Here is a 19524-nt window from a genome sequence, read left to right on the forward strand (position 1 = left end):
ATTTGTTCAGAGGAGTTTCGCCTTTGCCTTCCTCTGTGGCTTGAGAGTTGGGATTCAAAACCTTGGTCTCCGGAATCATGGACCAACTCTCACACCAATACACCATGATGGCTCTCAGGAAAGTTTACTTCCTGTAAAGATTACGTGTATTTTGCTATGTGAAATCCATCTGATCAGGAGGCCAAAAATACTTATACTCTTTGATAAAATGTGGCAAATATGCAAATGCAACCAGGTGCTTAAATATAAAAAAGGGGTTTTGTGTACAAAAGAAAATACAAGTGAAATCCCTTGCTATCATAACTAAAACTTCTGTTCATCTGTACAAGAAATATTTATTAGGGACAATATTTCTCTTTTCCCCTGAATAAGAATATTTAAAGAAGAAACTGGAGGCATATTTTGCTATCTGTTATTTTGCCCTGTAAATGATAATAAATGTGTCCCAAAATGCCACTGTTAATAATGTAAAGCCTATTTAACAGAATACAAAAAGCAAAACAAGTGACATACGACATCCTTTAGCAAGTGAATAGCAGCTTCCAAAAAATTTCCCAATATCTCATCATCCTGCTACTGGACAAAGCAATTCTGCTTAGTTTAAGCAATTGGTTCTCAACCTGTGGGTCCCAGGGTGTTTTGATCTACAACTCCCAGAAACCCCAACCAGTTTACCAGCTGTTGGATTTCTGGGAGTTGAAGGCCAAAACATTGGGGGACCCACAGGTTGAGAACCACTGGCCTAAGCCATTTTATAATAAGTGAATGTTCCTTTATATAACTTTGGGCCCTTCCAGACAAGCCCAATATCACAGGATCTGATCCTAGGTTTTCTGCATTAAACTGAATTATATGAGTCCACACTGGCAGATAATTTGAGATAAACAAAAAACTTGAAATCAGATCCTGGGATATTGAGCCTGTCTGGAAGGGCCCTCAGTCACTAAAAGCTAACCCAAATAGCTATGACTGAAAATACTGCTTCAGAGTGTAGCCAATTAGTCTGTAATTAATTAACTGGAAAGCTTTTGATTGAACTAAGACTATTTGCTTATGAAAGACGCTGACTAACAGAATTGAGCCACTTAGGGCCCTTCCACACAGCCCTATATCCCAGAATATCAAGGCAGAAAATCCCACATTATCTGAGTGTGGACTCAGATAATCCAGTTCAAATCAGATATTGTGGGATGTCCTGCCTTAATTTTCTCAGACGTAGGGCTGTGTGGAAACGCCCTAAGTGGCTAAATTCTGTTAGTCAGCATCTTTCATAAGCAAATAGTCTTAGTTCAATCAAAAGCTTTCCAGTTAATTAATTACAGATTAATTGGCTACACTCTGAAGCAGTATTTTCAGTCATAGCTATTTGGGTTAGGTTTTAGTAACTGAGGCCCTTCCAGACAGGCCCAATATCCCAGGATCTGATTCCAGGTTTTTTGTTTATCCCAGATTATCTGCCAGTGTGGACCCATATAATTCAGTTTAAGCAGAAAACCTAGGATCAGATCCTAAGATCCAATATTTTATTGCATAACATCTTACAAGAAGATAATTTGGTATACATTCCCCTTTAGTGTACTGGACCAATTCCCATCATTCCTTGGAATTCTGCTACCAGTAACGTTAATCAAAAGCCTGTAGCCAACACAGACACCTCCATCGGCATGAAATTCTGTATCAGCATTTCTTACATGGAAATAATTCCCTTGGAATGCTGTGTGTAACATACATGGAGTCCCTGTGCCACCACCTCCTTGAATAAAATAACACAACTTCTTGAGGGTTTTTTTAAACAGAAAAAGGAGATTTATTTATTAATAATTCATGAGTTCTCATTGAACATGCACGAAGCAACGGTGCTATTCAATAGAGAATACTGTCATCTGTCACTGTTTTATTTGACATTTACACTTTTTTTTTGCTTGGTACTGCAAAACTTTCTTGGATGGCACGCTAAGATTATTTAAATGGTGTGTGTGTGGGCGGGAGGACCCTACACAGTGCATAAATACTTCTTCTTTTGGTGGTAGTTGTTTGTTTGGATATTATGCATTTCAGTAAAAGATGGGGCTTATAGTAGCTCGGTGTTTTCACTCATGCTCATAGCACTGGTACTTAACACCTATTTGTTAGATGGGTGAACGGCTGTTGGAATAAAAGGATGGAGGGCTACAGGAACGATGAATGAGGAATAGATTTGTTGTAGGTATGTGTACAAATCGACTGTGAAACGGGGAGAAAACAAATAATAGCTGTTGTGAGAGAGGCTGACACAAATGAATTGTCATTGCTGATGCCAAATAAATATTTATAAATGGCATCACAGGGAGGCCCATTTGTATAAAACTGCAAGCATGAAGAGGGCATTTAGCACAATGACATTACAGTTAAGGGGGGCTTGGCAATTTCTTGCTGATATTAGGCTCATGAAAATCTTTCTGCTCCGTAGGTTGGTTATTATTTATAAAAATTGGAGAACCAGCTGATACATTCATAAGCTAATTATTGTAGCAGCTGGGTATACATGGTGCAATATGTCTGAGGCTGTGGAGTATCACAGATTTCTTGGGCCCTGCTGGTGTGTGTGTGAGAGAGAAAGAGAAAGCTGGATCCCTTAATCTGATCACCCAAGCAAGGAGTTTCTGGGGAAACTGGATTAATATTTCCCTAAGTAACAGGAATGTGATTCACCTTCAAAGCTGAGCACTGCTAAACATGCCATTAGCTCATGTCCACTGGGGAATCGAGGCATTTTCAGGTGTCCCGAGTATGGGATCTTTGCCTGGTAACTCCTTTTGCCAGAAATTAATTTGGTTTGCTCATGTCTGCACACATGGTCACACTGCAGTCTAGTTCTCTCCTTAATAGCTCTCCGGTCAGGACCTTGCATGTTGCTTGGCAAATGAAGCGCTATACTTCCTCAAGACTAATGGCAGAGAGCGCGGAGTCCATAATGAGGCCTGTAGTGTCAGGCTAAGTGACTGTAATGAGTGCAGATTATAGCAGAGCTTATCCATCAAATGCAGCTGAGTGTTGTATACCACATTCCAAGATCAGAAGCAGAGATGGTGGCAGTCAGCTGTCACTCTTCGCTTTTCAAGCTGAGCCTTCCAAAAAATGCAAGCACATCCTCAGACAGACCAGTAAATCTTTGGATCTACATCACTCAAACCATTGACTTTGAATAGCTATAGGAATTTTCTTGTCCTTTAAAAACAGCTTTCTTGAAAAAAAAATAGGTCTTGCACTACACTTTCCTTTGGGAAGTGTTTTAACCAAACCTACTTGAAGTACTTGAAAGTGTTTGTTGGAGGCTTACTTGGATCTGCGAAAAGGTTGTAGAAATACAAGCTTATTTTTTCCCCACCAATGGTTTATTTTACATTTCAAAAAGTATTTCCTTTTTGAAGACGAACCCCTGAGAAAACACTTTGGAAGTAAGAGGGGTTTTTGTTGTTCTGTTTGGAATTGTTATCAGATAGACACAGAATTTGGTGTGAGAAGAAGAAGCTGTTTGTGTGGGTCAACTGACTCTGTGCCTACTCACATGCCATTGAAAAGAGTAAATACAGATATTTGCTCAAAGAAATAATTAGATATCTTCTTTTCATTTCCCTTCACTCCTAGCTTATTGCAAGAAAAGATCAGGTCTGCACAAATGTGGCCTCTCACTTGTAAAAACAAGGCAGTGTTGTGTTACAGATTAGTTTATAAATCCCCAGTGGCTTCACAGTTCAGTGCCTACAGCTGCTGCAGATGGGCCGGGGGTTTTGTCTCTTCGCTGCGCTGCAGCCGGCAGTTGAAGGAGAAAATGGAATGATCAGGTTATTAACATGTAGGCCGTGAGGAAGAGGCTGCACAATGAGAACAGCTGGTGTTGCTGTCTTGGCTGATGCAGCGGAGATAATCAAATCTCGCCTTTTCCCTCTTTTCTTTTTCTCCCTTCCTTTTTTTGCAAGGGAAGGGAGTAAAGGCAGAAGACACAGTGGAGACTTAGGCAAACAATGGCACGAGATCATATGAGGTTTTAATACTACCTTGCATCAGGACTTGTCCATGGCTTTTAGGTTTTTGCTTTTCCACAATCGCTCAGGCCCCTTCCACACAGCTGAATAAAGTCCCACATTCTCCGCTTTGAACTGGAATATATGGCAGTATGGACTCAGTTCAAAGCAGATATTGTGGGATTTTCTGCCTTGATATTCTGGTTTATAGGGCTGTGCGGAAGGACCCACAGTGATTCTTTGGCCTAAACTATAAGGCTTAGCTACCCCTGCATGTAGTATTGATAGAAAACATTTCCAACCATAAGAAAGCAAGATCTTTTAAGTGCTTGTTAACACAGGAGATGATATTTGGAGATCTATACTTGAACTTTATCTAGGTGGGATTCAAGCTGTCAAAAACCTGAGTGTTGACTTGAACTTATGGGCTATAAAGTTCTCAAACTATTTGACTTAGCAATTGCTGGGAATTTTTTTCATGCTCTGAGTTTTCACTTGTAAAATCACTAAATAGGATGATTGAATCATTGCTCTAAGAGACAGCTGCTTGCAGGTATGAGCAACCATGCATTGCAGATGTATAATGTACCTAAAAACCCATTGAGAATTAGCACACTTGCTCTCTATACATGCAAATGGCTGAGTCTCAGATAATTTTTCGCCCACTAACAAAAGTACTATCTTTCTGCCTTATCGTTTAGATCAGGGGTCCTCAAACTTTTTAAACAGAGGGCCAGGTCACAGTCCCTCAAACTGTGGGAGGGCCAGATTATAATTTGAAAAAAAAAATGAATGAATTCTTCTGCACGCTGCACATATCTTATTTGTAGTGCAAAAACACGTAAAAACAATACTATAATTAAAATGAAGAACAATTTTAACAAATATAAACTTATTAGTATTTCAATTTTGGATGATGAGATAGGATTGTTATTGTTGTTGCTGTGTGCTTTCAAGTCATTTCAGACTTAGGTTGACCCTGAGCAAGGGCCGGGTAAATGACCTCGGAGGGCAGTGTCCGCCCCCCGGACCTTAATTTGAAGACCCCTGGTTTAGATTGCTTGTTTTGTGTAATGTGGACATAGGCAATATCCTTGTCCATTGATATCATGAGCAAATTTTAGTGATCATATTAGGGGAAGATTGAATATTTCCCTGAAAAGTTCCATGAATGAATTCTTCCTTGTTGGGTCCTATGTGGGAACAAAGTATTTTCTATAATAAGCATATGTTAATTCATAACTGATAACATAAGCATAAGAACCCTATTCTGTTGCTCCCTTGCCAGGGAATTTAGTTGTGCTTCAAGTAGATATGTTCAAAAAGTGTTAATTGTATGAATTTTCAGTTTGGGTGCTCAGTGCCTGGCATCCAGACAAGAATCATGGCAAGCTGTGCCTCTACTGCCCCATTTGGATCAGTGCCAACTCTATAGGTAAATGCACTAGAAAGTACTGTACATTTAAAGTTTGCTGCATATATTATCAAAAGAAATTTGAAGACACTATTTAAGTTGCAGTAGCATTATAATGGCAAAACTAGCATGCACAGTACACGTTCTCATACTTTTATGTAAGTTATCCCAAATGAGAAGCAGGAATTGGAGATGTCACATGTAGTACATCATTGTGGAACAACAGGAGTAAAGCTTTTACAATAGAACCTGACAATTGCATTGTTCACTAGTTCACTAGTATTTAACAGATCCATAATTTTGACTATTTACTTCAGGGTTGGCTCTGTGAGTTGCTCCGATGGAAAGAAAATCCAAGTCCAGAAAATCGTACACTCTGGGAAAATCTGTGTACCATTCGACGCTTCCTGAGTCTTCCCCAGCATGAAAGGGATGCAATCTATGAAGAAGAGTCAAGGCATCATCACAATGAACGCATGCAACATGTTGTCCAGCTTCCCTCTGAACCTGTGCAGGTCAGTTGTCCTTTGTAAATATTATTTTGCCCTACACTTACCCTGTGTTTTGTCATTTCCTATTAAGGGAAAAACATGACTGTGTCACCATCCTCCATATGTCAAAGCATGAAACATCTAGTGTCATGTTCAGGGTAGGGATTCCCTTTTGAGTTTCTAAAGGGATCATGATTGTGTTGAAAAAGGATGCATGTGCACACGGGTAGTTATCTCTTCTGTGTATTGTCGAAGGCTTTCATGGCCGGAATCACTGGGTTGTTGTAGGTTTTTCCCGACTATATGGCCATGTTCTAGAGGCATTTTTCTCCTGACGTTTCGCCTGCATCTATGGCAAGCATCCTCAGAGGTAGTGACTACCTCTGAGGATGCTTGCCATAGATGCAGGCGAAACGTCAGGAGAAAAATGACTCTAGAACATGGCCATATAGCCGGGAAAAACCTACAACCCATTATCTCTTCTGTTACAAACACAGCTAGATGTTAGTAAACATGTTTTACAATTGCATCTCTTCATCACTAGCTGAGTGTCTTTTATGGGTTTTTTTAAAAAGAAGTTACACAAAGAATGTTTAGAAAGAAACTTTGTTTTAGATTTTAAATTTTCATCTTAGCCAGGTTTGAAATAACCACAGAATAGAGAAGCTGTTGGGAAATGAAACATGTTTATCTATGGGGAAAAAAACCCTAAAAATGTAGTGTTAAGACCAGACATATTTCTAAGTCAATAGAGTAATTGTTTCTCTAACTCTTATTTAACTTAAAGCAATGATTCAAGATATTTTATAGAAGTTCAATTTTAAATGAAAAGTAGTTTGATTGTAATGAAAGCTATGGATATTCTTTATTTAAAGGTTGACCTTCAACGTTTAGCCTACTTTTGAAATTCTTGAACACTTTTTTGCATAGTTCATGTAGTTTCTTAGTAACACATTACACTATATTGGAGTGTGATGCATTTGTATTTGTCAGCAAGTTACAAAGCCTTATATTAATTATTTATAACAATCAAAGTATAAAAACGAAGAAGACTATCTAGAACAAGCTGGCAGCTACATATAGCAAAACTCTGGGGATTCTCCAGTACACTCGATACATTAGAGCTTTCTTTTGGGAAAATTGCATTTTAAGTATCGTTGTGTTTATCTGCCCTGCCTCCTGTGTTTGTTAACATATTCTAAATATTGACTTTGTAGTTGTGATACATAGCCCTAAACATGCAAAAGAGTCAATGGCTTCAAGGATCAAATTTATGTTCATTGTGCTTGCACTCGTATTGAAGACCCCAGTTGAGGACCCTTATTACCTCAAGTTGTAGTAAAAGTTAAGCTATGTAATATTTCCTCTGCTCAAAGAAGAAGCCCTTCTTCCCAAAAGCTGTTGAATACCTTTAGATTGCATAGCTATCAATAGTTGAAATACTTTAAAAGAGTCTGTTAAGCAACACACCTTATTAATATGCATAGATGTTTGTGTTGTTCCTTCTCAACCCATTACTGTGTCTGCAGTAATCAGGTTTAGCTATGTTTGAGTTGTTGCCACATTGCAAGTTGTTTAAAGAACATCAAAGATAACTTTGAGATTCATCTTGTTTCCTTTCCTAGTGAAGTGAAAAATGCTACCAATGGGTGTAGAATCAAAGTAGGAATTGTTGTGTGCCTTTAAGTTGTTTCTGACTTATTGCAATTGCAAGGTGAGCCTGTCTGAGGGTTTTCTTGGCAAGATAGTTCAGGCGGGTTTGATCATTGCCTTCCCCTAATGCTGGAAAAATGAGACTTGCTCAGGAGAACTCAGTGGGTTTCCATGGCTGAATGGGGATTTGAATCTCAGTCTCTCGGAGTCAAGTCAAACATTCAAACCACCATACTCCACTGACACCATACTACTGATACAATTACTACTAGTAATTATTTTCTTTTATTCTAAGATATGACATTTTCCTAACTTCAGAGGTACTACCTTGGGGGGAAAAATGATACAACTAACATAAGGTAGAACAAAATAGAAGCAGTTCAGTCCAATACATTTTGAGCTTGCAGTCAAATAGTTCCAGTGGTTGTTGAGGCTTTCTGTTTCAGCATTTCATAATTTTAGTGGCCTTTTCATTTGACAGACCCTGGTTCTTAAATTGTGTGGAAGAGGAGTTTTTTTAATGTAGTTTCATGATATGCTTTAAATTTTAAAATTATTTTAAATGCAATTTGAATTGTTTTATCTAAGTGATTTTATATAATAATAATAATAATAATAATAATAATAATAACTTTATTTTTGTACCCCACCAACCATCTCACCAAAGGGACTCAGGGCGACTTACAAGGGACAAGCCCAAAAATTACAAATATAACACAACCAATTAAAAACAACAGATAAAATATAAAACAATCACAATTGTAAACAATATGGCTGAGAAAAAGAACATAGCTGAGGTACAGATTCAATGAGTGCAATACATTCTGAAGAAGCGCAAGGAAAATGCAACAAACAAGTAGGCAGGGCTGGAGATACTGTCATCAAAAGTGCTGAGGTGGAGAATAAGAGGGCCTTTAATTTATAAGAAAATATATATACTGAACTTTCTTGTAAATTGTTACAAGCAATGCATTACTTTTGGTGCTTCATCCAGCCATGACCCAAATATAACAGACATTTTGGTGTTGTACCAAATGTCAGCTACTATTTGTTGGGGGAAATCCACAAACCTACACAATATATTGCCTCCTGTGTTCTGGTTGTTTTTTGAACTAAGGATGGTGGTAGCTTTGCAGTACTACTTGTAATGGCATGTGGGGATGTTAGTTTTTACTGTTCACTTCCTCCTCAAAATAAATGATTTGTTATCTAGGAAGCGAGAAACTCCAGTGAAGATACACTAAGGACTTGAAGAGTGAGCATTTACTACTGATGATAACCATTTTCTAGTTATCAAGAAACATAGTTCATTTTTTATTTCCACAATCATTGAGAAAAACATTAACTGTTTGAGTAAAAAGGAGCAACCATATACTGTACATGGCAAGTTAGTGCAATCCTCAATCTTTATGCTTCTTTTCAATGGCTCTTTCCTCCCACTTATGATGTGTTTACATTGTGAGATGGGCAAGGTTTCCTTCCACCCCCTTGCTGTCTCCTCTATTAACTTAACACCTCCCCCAATGCTTATTTCCAAGTATCCAGGCTCCAAGTATTGCACAGTTCATTAAAAAATTATTTTGTTATACTAGATAGAGGTTACTGGTGCCTATGCTTGGATGGAAGGGGAGGGGGAGAGAAATACTTCAGAGCCAACAGAATAGACAATTCCTTAGCACAAGATATCAATGAACATAGGTCATGGCCAGCTTTCCTTGGCAAATAGCATTGCCACAGCACTGTAATCAGAAGAGGGAGTACCACATGCATACATGCAGTTGTAAACTAAAGATGAGAATGAATTAAACAATTATGTAGCACATTGAATATCTGAATTTGAACAAGACTGGGGTCAAAATACCTGGATCAAACAAATTATTTTTTAAAGAAATAGAATTGCTTGAATACTGTAGTAATTACATTATGTTGTCTGTGAAGTACAGTACTGGGTATTGTTCGGTTTGATGAAATTATACTGACAGTATGCAGCAGTCTTAGTTTATATGTATTCCTCTGTTTAGTGTAGCAGAATATAACACAATACATGTGAGAGAGTGTGAAACTGAGCTTCTTTTTAAAGAAAAAACATTTTGTTTTCTGTTCTGCCATTACAGTAGCATTTGTCTGATACTGTTCTTAAACGATGTATTTATTTATTTATTGCTCAGTTTCCTAATCATTGTGTTACAGAATATCGCAGGTTCTCTTCTCAATGTCAGTCATCTCTTAGAAAAGGAACAAATCTACTAAAATTGTGCCCATAAAGAATCAAAGCTAATCTCTGTAACTTTTACTATGCTTTTTACAATATGGAACTATGTTGGGAAAGTCACTAGTTTCATAACATTGACTTTGTTCTTTGATCTGTCTAGCTCTGAATTCTCAATAAGTTGTCTTTTCTAAAAGCTGTTTAGAACCAGCAATACAGTGTCAGGAGTCAATCTAACAGGTTAAATTATCAACACGTATACATTGTTCTTTATTCTGAAATGTTAGGCAAGTGGAAGTTTGAAGATACATCTACAACAAATGCAAGCTATTCACCTTTAACTACTTGACTAGAGCTAGATCAGGGTTACATAGAAATGCCTATTGTTGTTGCACCCCAGCCAGTGTTCACCTTGCCCTCAACACCAACCAGGAATCCAAAAGCAGTAGTAAAACAGTTTATTGGAAAAAGTACATATAAAAAGGGGGAAATCACTAAAAGAAATAAGAAAGGCAAAATCCAACAGGTAATAGGAAAATGCAGTCATTAAGTAAAAAGCACAACCAAACTGGTAATGAGTAAAACTCTTCAAAGGCAATAATCTAAGTAATCCAAAAGGTGCAGAAAAAAACAAGAACCAAAACATGAGTATAAATCCAAGAAAGCAAAATTCAGAATATGAGCATGAATCCAGAAAACAAGAATCAAAACATGAATATGAATCCAAAACCAAGGCTATAAAAACAAGACTTGAGATCATCACTATTATGCAACATTGCCTGACCTGAATTCCCAAAAAGACACTCTCTGATTTAAGGACCACAAAACATGATGTCATTTCTGTGACCTTGCCCATGAGACTTTTACATTCTTCCTTCTTACTGAGTCTTTGTGACTTTCTTAATTTGCGTAATTCCTCCCTAAGATCAAGCCTGATATGCCTGTCAAGCACAGGTGTTCTCTCAGTCGAGCATTCTTGCCCATCCATTTCTTTATCTGGGTTGAAGGTTTCCACCAGTCACTGCATCTCCCTGTCTGCTGGACTCTGAAACATTTTCACTTTTAAGCCTATTTTCACAGACAGAATCTTGATCTAAAATCCCATCATTTCCCTCATTGAAAGAACTATCTACCACTCTCCCAGCCTCTGAAATAACAATCCTCTCATCTTCATCTGGCTGAACCACAACACTTGTGTGATATAAATAAGCAAATCAGTGCTCTTTTTTGTAGATAATACCTGAACTCTTTCCAAGTTGTACTCAATGTGTTCACACATCAAGAATAAGAACAAAATGGGATGGAAATTGTGACACCACACTACAGTATATATGGTTTTTGGCAGGTATTAATGGCAAGAACTCCGTATGCAGGAACCTTTTGCCCCAGTAAAGATTATCCCACAAACTCCTCAAACCTCTATTAAATTGTTTGTGTCAAAACGCTGCATAAAATTCCTAAGCTGAATGGAGGTGGATAGAATATAGTTAATAATATTATTTTAATCACTTTGACTTCATGAGTCCCAAATTATGCAGTCTGCTTTTTAAATCTAAACAGCCAGAGAAGCCTTCAGTGTTTGCTCACTTGCGTTATAATTAACAAAGTGTTTAGGAGTACAATACAGGAAATGGTTATACCATTAAAAGTGTAGAGCGGAAAAAAGCAACGGATTAAAATGCCAATTTAAGATATACCTTTAGTTTAATGTTGTCTAATACGTTCTAGTACATATGACTCACTCTTGAGGGTTAGTGAGACATAAATATTTCCTTTCCTAAAGGATCACCCTGTTTTAAGTTCCAATTTGCCTGGCATGACCCTTGTCTTTAAAAATGCCTTTCCAAATTATTGCTTTGTGCCGAATATACCCACAAAATATATTGTTAAGCTTTGATAACAGTATTTGCACCACTTAATTGAGTGGTCCAGTTTAAATCTTTTGAGAGAAGGTATTTGAGGTCTCAACAAATTGCAGCTATTTTAGTAGAAGGTACATACAATTAAGTAAAATCCTCAAAGTGAAAACATTGCTTCCTTTCTATAGTTCAGTTGCTGTGTTTTTTCTTTTTTCTTTTTTTGGAAATTGATACTTTGCCATGGAGAAAGATGTGGCTATGCACTGTGGTTTTCATTTTAATGAATGTTTGACCACTTTACTTTTAAATAAGCACCATTTGGACATTTTATGACAATTTATAGAAGCTTAAAACTCTTGATCCTGTAAGTATTGCATGCATTTTGACAAAACCAATAAGCTACTCTTTATGGGCAGCGGGGCCCTTTATATTTGCCTTTGAGATATCCAGTAGAGTTTCTGATGATAGATAGTTATTACAATTGCAGTGGAAAGCCACTATTGAAGCCAAACCTACCTATCATGTCATTTCAGCTGTTTCTGTTTAACTCTGCTGCCTAATGTGGCTAGAGAATGCTGCCGATTTCTATTAAGAATAACTCCATAATAATCATAGTATAGCTTACATTGGTTAGAGGAGAAATATTCAACTTCCTTAGTTCAGTACTGTATATTTTAAATTTCATTTTGTCCTGAAAATTGTAGATAATGTCTCCCAGGCAAAAAATATTTTTGTCACTTTTTTGAGTCTATGTGTTTTATATCTGTAACTTCTCAATAAAATAAAAAGCCTTCTTTTTATTAATAAAGGATTCTGTGTAATGTGCTGATCCCAAGATATTTTAAGAATGTAGATGCCAAAGCCACCATCTAGAATCATACCCTTTCCCAATAACCCTTATATTGCTATCTTAGTGCACACCCAATATTGTCTTTCTGATCACAGAAGATTTCCATTAATGAAATGGTGAGGTGACAATACATGCTACATTTCTCTATCTACTTTTTTGCCATGTTTTCTGTAATAGGGCTGCGCGCCATTCTCTTTTTCAAACCAGGCTCCAGATGAGTTGGCAGTTTCGCATGCTGGATCACCCGTAATGACATGGGTGGTGTGGCCATGGATTTTTTTTTTGGCTGCAACAAAACACATGGTGGCCAAAACCGGCTGCTTTTAGTTTCTTTCAGCTACATGTGGAGCGCAGAGTGGCAGCCACTTGCGCTCACAAGTTTTCCTTTGAGTCCTGCTGGATGAGCCAATCCGAAGAAGGAAGCTACTCACATGTCTTTCAGTCAAGCTGGTCTATAAATACCAGAACAAGTTCCTCCATTTTCCTGTTGTGTCCTGATTGTTGAGAGAAGAGAAGGCATTTGGGGGAGGAACTTGGAAACTATGAAAGGGCATTTGGGGGAGGTGTTTGTTTAAATATTGGGCTGATGTACTGAAGGGAGGGAATAGCCTGACTCCCTTGAACCCCTGTAAGTTGTTTGTTGTCAACCTCTTTGACTGTTGCATTTATTGTGGCTTCTGTCTGTGTGTGTTCCTTCTCTCACACAAGAGGCCTGAGCCTATACCCTCCCCAATATTACACAAACACACACATTTGGCCATAGTGTGGGTGCTGCTGGGTCAAGGGGCCAGGTTTCAGGGGAGTGAAAGCCAGAAGGAGTGGTACTATCAGATTCTCCCACAGGATACATTTTGGTTTTTTTTAAAGGATGTTATTTTTAGTAACTTTAAGAAATTCTTAAAAATCAGTGGATGACCCAAGCATTCTAAAACTTGGTGGGTTTGCAGTGGTAAATGTGTCCTTCAAGTGTGGCCATTTTTGTCCCAATAGCTCTAAAAATTTGAAACTCCTTAAAGACACAAAAGTTGTCTCACCTGAAAACATAGTTCCATAGGTTCCTAAGGGGTATATGACCATCATCACTTAAAAAGAGTTCCTGTATCAGCCCACTGGTGATGTTTTTTGTCACAGGAATAATTTTTCATCATTGTTCTCTGCTCTTGTCATTTCCCTTCTAAAACAAGTTCATGCCCTTAAAATACCCACATTTTGTCACACACTGTATTTTGTCTCACTTTCCTCCCTTTTTGCATAAAAGGGAGATGCGACAGCTATGTGAGGGAAAAAAATCTGGCTTTGATTCTCCAGATTCTGTTGTTTTGGTTTTTTAAAAATAAAATGCCTTACCTCCAAAAGCAGAGGAGGAGGAGGGATAATCTGGCCTCAAACAAACAGTTCTGTTTCTGTTTGCTTGGTTTTTTTTTAATTGAAGAGCTGTTTAGGGATGGTTCTCCCTTCCTTTCTTCTTTCTCTGAAGGCAAGGCAATTTAAAAACAATATGGAGGTCTCTGAAGTTCCACTCTTCTCTCCTTATTCCTTCCTCTGAAGTAAGACAGTTAAAAAAACCGAAATGGTGGGTCTCTGGAACTTGAATCTTTCTCCAAAGAACTCCATTCTAAGTTTTGTGAACTGCATTTTTAGTAGAAGAGAAGGGAGAGGGGAGGGAGGAGAGAAGAGTGGAGTGTCACAGACCTCCATTTTATAGTTTTTAAACTACCTTGCCTTCAGAGAAAGAAGGAAGGAAGGAAAAATCAGCTCCGAATGGGGGTGCAACTATTATGTGAGGAAATATGGTACTTTCTTATTAGTGGCAGACTGACATTTATTTATATTTTAATGGATTTGTCTGCAAAGATTCATATTTTGTATTCATATGACAAACCAAATGGGAAATGCCCACAGTCTTATGTTGGTAATACTTTGCTTATCATTATCTGGTTTTCTATCACAGTAATTTAAATCTGAACAATGATTATTTTAAAACATATATAAATGCTTCAGATTCAAAGTTGTGAGATAATTTGGTAGTTATAAGCAAATTCTATTTTTTATGATTTGATATAAGATGTGGATGGGCAGGATATTTAATAAATAACACAGAAAAGTGTAATTCTCAGAATATAATTCAATTTATTACAGGTGTATTTGCTATAATTTGCATGTGCCAAACAATAATAATTTCAACCACCCACTATAATAACTATAGAAATATTTTTTAAAAGGGAAGATTTTTTGCTTCTTCATTTCTAATATTGACTGAAATATTGACTAATATTGACTGATTGATTAAGTCACTAAGCAGAGACTTGGTGGAATTCCTATATGACCTTAAAATATGTGGACAGGACAGCCTTTGAACACTTAAGTGCTAAGTACTTATTACTATTTATTATTTATTTCTTCCCCTATTTTCTCTTCATGCAAACAGGAAATACATTTGTTCCATTTTGAAAGTGAAAAAGTATTCCCTGTGGCACTTGAAATTTTAATAGTCCTCAATAAATAAAATGATATCTAATAACATAACTGGTTTTGCTTGGCACTGTGATCTAGATGCATTGCAGTCGCGGAAACATAAATAGTTACAGCCTTTGAAAGCCTCGTTCCTATTTGCTAAATATACTTGGCTGGCTTTAAATTCCTCTGTGTACAGTCATTAATACAATCCTCTTTGACAGCATTTAATTAAAGTGCTTTTCTCTATTAAATTCATTAGAACTTTTCTTTGTAGCATATTTTTTCTAAGACACTTGAATGCTAAAGATCCAAAAGCCTCACTAAATTATTTCTCTCTTCACTGTAAATTGTTAATTAAATTTAACTTAGTGTCTTCTTAGTGTTGATGAAGAAATGAAAAACCAGTACCTTTTTATTAACCAACCCTTTTCTTTGTGAAGGGCAAGGGAGAGGCACTATTTCTCAATAGAACTGCTCTAATAATCTGAACTTAAAGAAACTTTTCATTGTTCAGAAATGGAAACAGACATGGCAAATGGAGCAGAGCCATTTTAAGCTTAAAGTAGCACAATCCATTCGGTTTCACTTCACTTGTCATTAAAATACTGCAAAATTCCTAAGTTTCTCAGGAAACCCCAAATAAAAGTTTGAAAGTTCTGCTCAGGGCAGTGGCACTGTCTGCATTAGCTCGGGGGCAGAGACTTTACATTGATGCTGGGAGAATATTATGCCATTATATCAGTCGTGCTTGTGGAGACCAGAATTAACGAGGTCATAGGTAGGTGTAGTACTTGAGGAATCAAAATACATTGCAGAACACTTTTACATTTGATTGGTCTCTTTTGCAAAACTATCAATATATTGTGCAAGATGAAAGATTACTGTAATAATAATAAAACTTTATTTATATACCGCTCTATCTCCCCAAAGGGGGACTCAGGGCGGTTCCCAAGTCACATCACCAAAACATACAGAGTAAACAGCATGACATAAAATTAACAAAAACATAAGTATAAAATTATCACAATAACACATGTATATTGAAAAAAAATTCTGCCTATTCAGAGCAATTAAAAAGCCAGGCCAAGGCTAGTGCAAACTCAAAATATGAGGGGGGGGGGGCGGGAATTAAGTACAGTGCTATAACAGGCTAACTGCAATAGCAGGTACGGGTCTGTGGCTGCTCATTTCCAGGGCCTATTAGAGGGATGATCGGGGTAATAGGTACAAAGTGCAAAACCATATTCAACAATGTTTGGGCTGGATTAAAACTGGTCATTCTCAAAGGCTTGTTGAAACCACCAGGTCTTCAAGCTCTTACGAAAGGAGGGGATGGGGCCCGTCTTATTTCCTTGGAAGGGTGTTGCAGAAGTGGGGGCCACCACCGAGAAGGACCTCTCTCTCGTCCCCACCAACCGTACTTGTGACGGTGGTTGGAGCGAAAGGAGAGCCCCCCCCCCCAAAAAAAAAGATCTTAGAGTTCGTGCCAGTTCATAGAAGGATATGCAATCGCAGAGATAGGCGGGGCCCAAACCGTTTGTAGTCTGAATCCAATCACCACATCCAACTAGATTAGAACAATTGACTCAAATGCTGACTGACAGTAAATTCTTGTGTAACCTTCTTTATTCCACTGGTCCACTCTAGTTGGATCTAGGAATAGGATTCAGACTGAGGTGGAAAATATGCAGCATTTTGGATGTTGTTGAATAACAGCTCTTAGCAGCCCACCAACATTGCTAGGGATCAGAAAGTCTGAGAGACTGACATAATCCCCACCTAGATGTACTTTTGGACTATAGAAGACAAAGGTCAATTTCAAAGGACAGTGCCAATCAAATTTGTTGATTTGTGGCTTTATTATTATTGGTTTAATAACATAAAGAACTAATTCAGATAGTGGAGAAATGTATCATCCAGTATGCCTCAAAATAGGTGAGCATTTGTTGAGGAATATGGGTAGGGGGGTTGTCCTGTATTAATAGATTATTGACAGTTTAATGTCTTGGCACCTAAACAGCCCATAAGGTATAATAAACAGGAAGCTGCCTGATGTGAGAGCAGTCAATAATATATTCAATCAGAACCTTTCAGTTAATTGCTAGTTGACCTCTGAGGGAAGTCTTTTCTTTGGTTTAGACCTAAAACAGCCAGAAGGAATTTAATAATCAAAGTATTTTTGCACATACATGCAAGGGTAGTATTTGTGGATGTGTTCATTCTAAGTAATGAAGTGTGTACAGAATAATAATTTTGTGATCTTCAAAAAATATTGCACACTTATAGACCTTTCAAAGGCCCCTGTTTTTTTGCCAGCTATTGGAATTTGATTAAAAATGTGAGTATTTGTATGAAGAAAATAAAGTAAAATAAATAGAAAAATATTGCTGTTCAGAAGGAAAAGTTGGAGCAGGTTTCCTGAGCAAGCAAGGGGTTGACCCAAGAGTCAGAATGGCTAGAGGAAGCATTAGAGAGAAAACAAGTATCTAAGATGTGGGGAAGATGTGGGGAAGATGGAGGAAGTGTGTGAAGAAATTAAGAAAATGCAATGAGGAGGTCCTGAGTGTATGTCATATACTAAAATAAAAGCTTCTTTCTGCTGGAAAGAAAGTGTATAGTGCTGTTCAAAGTGGCAGCTTGTGGTCCAGTGCTTCTCCATTGAGTTTCTAGGAAAGAAAGAAATAGTTGTAGTCGATGTAACAAATATGGTTCTAGTTCCTGGCACATTAGGAACAAACAGTGCCAGTCTTCTAAAGCAGATAGCTTAAATAGCACTGTCCTAAGGAGATAAGCGGGAACAAGACTGCCAGATGTAGACAAAGAGATTGATCTGCCACCAATACCGGTATCTATTAAGCAGAAGATCAAGATTGACCTCATTAGTTAGTAGTTCATGATTTTATGGCCTACAATAACAACTACTCTGCTTCGCTGTATGGCTTTGGAATGGATGTGTTCTGTTGTCAGAGTCGAATTCTTTTATGTCACTGTTCCACGTTCTTAGTGGGAAGAACCTAATAGAGAAGAGATTTTCAGTAAGGGTGAAATTTGCTCAGGTTTCACTTCTCTGTGATCAAAACTAAAAAATTATTCATTTTACTAGCACATTTTAGAGATCTTTACTATATTAGGGTTTTTTTAATATTAGTGATGTGAAATGAAACAAACAAGTCAAGGAAGGCTTGAATAAGTAAACAAAATAATTCTGAATCTTCTAGAGATCACTTTGAAGGATTTTCCAAAGCGTATCCAGGGAAAATATTTTCTGACACTAACTTCCTCTTTTCTTATGATTTTCTTTTTAGTGACCCAAATTATAAATCTGTTTGCTTGTTTTTATTATACTGTGGGTAGTTGTTAAGGCAGGCTTATACACTATCCCTCCTTGCTTTGGTTTGCCATCTACATGTGGCCAGTTTTGGAAGCTCTTCCCTGTTTACCTTGTCTATTGTATGTAAGCACACACAGCATTTAGAGTAGAATCTGGTTTTTCCAGCTCAAATTACTGCAGACATCTGCTGCAAACTGATATCAAAAGCTCTTTTCACCATTCTTCCAATGCTGATGTTGCTTTAAAAAAACCTCTTGCAGCTAGACACGGGACAGAAAGGAAAAGGCAGACATTAAAAGACTTTATGAAAAGGAGCTTCTTTGTCATAGCCTTTGTTAAGTGAGGTATGCCATCTTCCATTTTGACTGGAGGTCACTTTTTAGAACATGCTTAAAATGTTGGTTGTGTGTGTCTAAATTGTCATTTGATCCATTCAATGTTAATCCTTATCCCAGGAAATAGTGAGGGTGACAAAACTATGCTGCAAATTATCAGAGTGGTGACTAGCAATAAAGCAGGAGTCAGAAAGAGGCAATCTGATCTTATATTAGCATATGAGTATGAGAAAAAGAAGAATTAAGCCATATTATAAGAAGTATAGCCATCAAGAGAATGAGAGAATTTGTATCACTAAATGCGAAAGAGATTGCTAAAACTGCAGAAGATGTGTAAGAAGCCTATTAGCAGTTAAGAGTGTCCAGCTCCTTCTTTGGACGCTTTTAAGCAGAGGCTGGATGGCCATCTGTTGAGGGTGCTTTGAATGTGATTTTCCTGCTTCTTGGCAGGGGGTTGGACTGGATGGCCCACGAGGTCTCTTCCAACTCTATGAGTCTATGAAATAGGCAGGGTATGGGAATCATTTTGAATAGTATTCAGATTACCAAGAGTTCTCGTAATAGAAATAATCCAAGAAGGCTATCTCTTTGATTTGGGGAACAGTCTCAGTTTATCAGCAACTGAGTTTGTTGATATATAAAGCATCTTACATTTAAGATGGGTACAAGAGTGGTTATCTGTATTATTCCAAGAAAAGGATGAAAATGTTTTTGAAGTACGTTTATAACAGCATACTAACTACTGTAAATACAGCCAGTTTCTTGACAAACCAGAAACAAATCAGATAAACGTTCAAAAAGTAGTTATAAATGGTTATTGGTGCAAAGATTATCATATTTGTAGCTTGCAGAGAAAATGGAATATATCAATGAATGAAAAATCAGGTGCAAGTCAACATGTCCACAGATTTTAATTTATCC

The 19524-nt window shown here is 37.5% G+C and overlaps 1 protein-coding gene across 3 annotated transcripts in view; it reads left to right on the plus strand.

The window, feature by feature from the left end:
* Positions 1–19524, plus strand: part of SATB2 (SATB homeobox 2) — a 153605-nt gene that overhangs the window by 117463 nt on the left and 16618 nt on the right. For all 3 annotated transcript variants that reach the window (XM_060781127.2, XM_060781137.2, XM_060781117.2), the window contains one exon: positions 5736–5933. In XM_060781127.2, coding sequence (XP_060637110.1) covers positions 5736–5933 — 198 coding nt within the window. The remainder of the gene's footprint in view (positions 1–5735; positions 5934–19524) is intronic.

The sequence above is a fragment of the Anolis sagrei genome, chromosome 1, assembly GCF_037176765.1.
Source record: "Anolis sagrei isolate rAnoSag1 chromosome 1, rAnoSag1.mat, whole genome shotgun sequence".
In the NCBI taxonomy this organism is placed as follows: Eukaryota; Metazoa; Chordata; class Lepidosauria; order Squamata; family Dactyloidae; genus Anolis; species Anolis sagrei.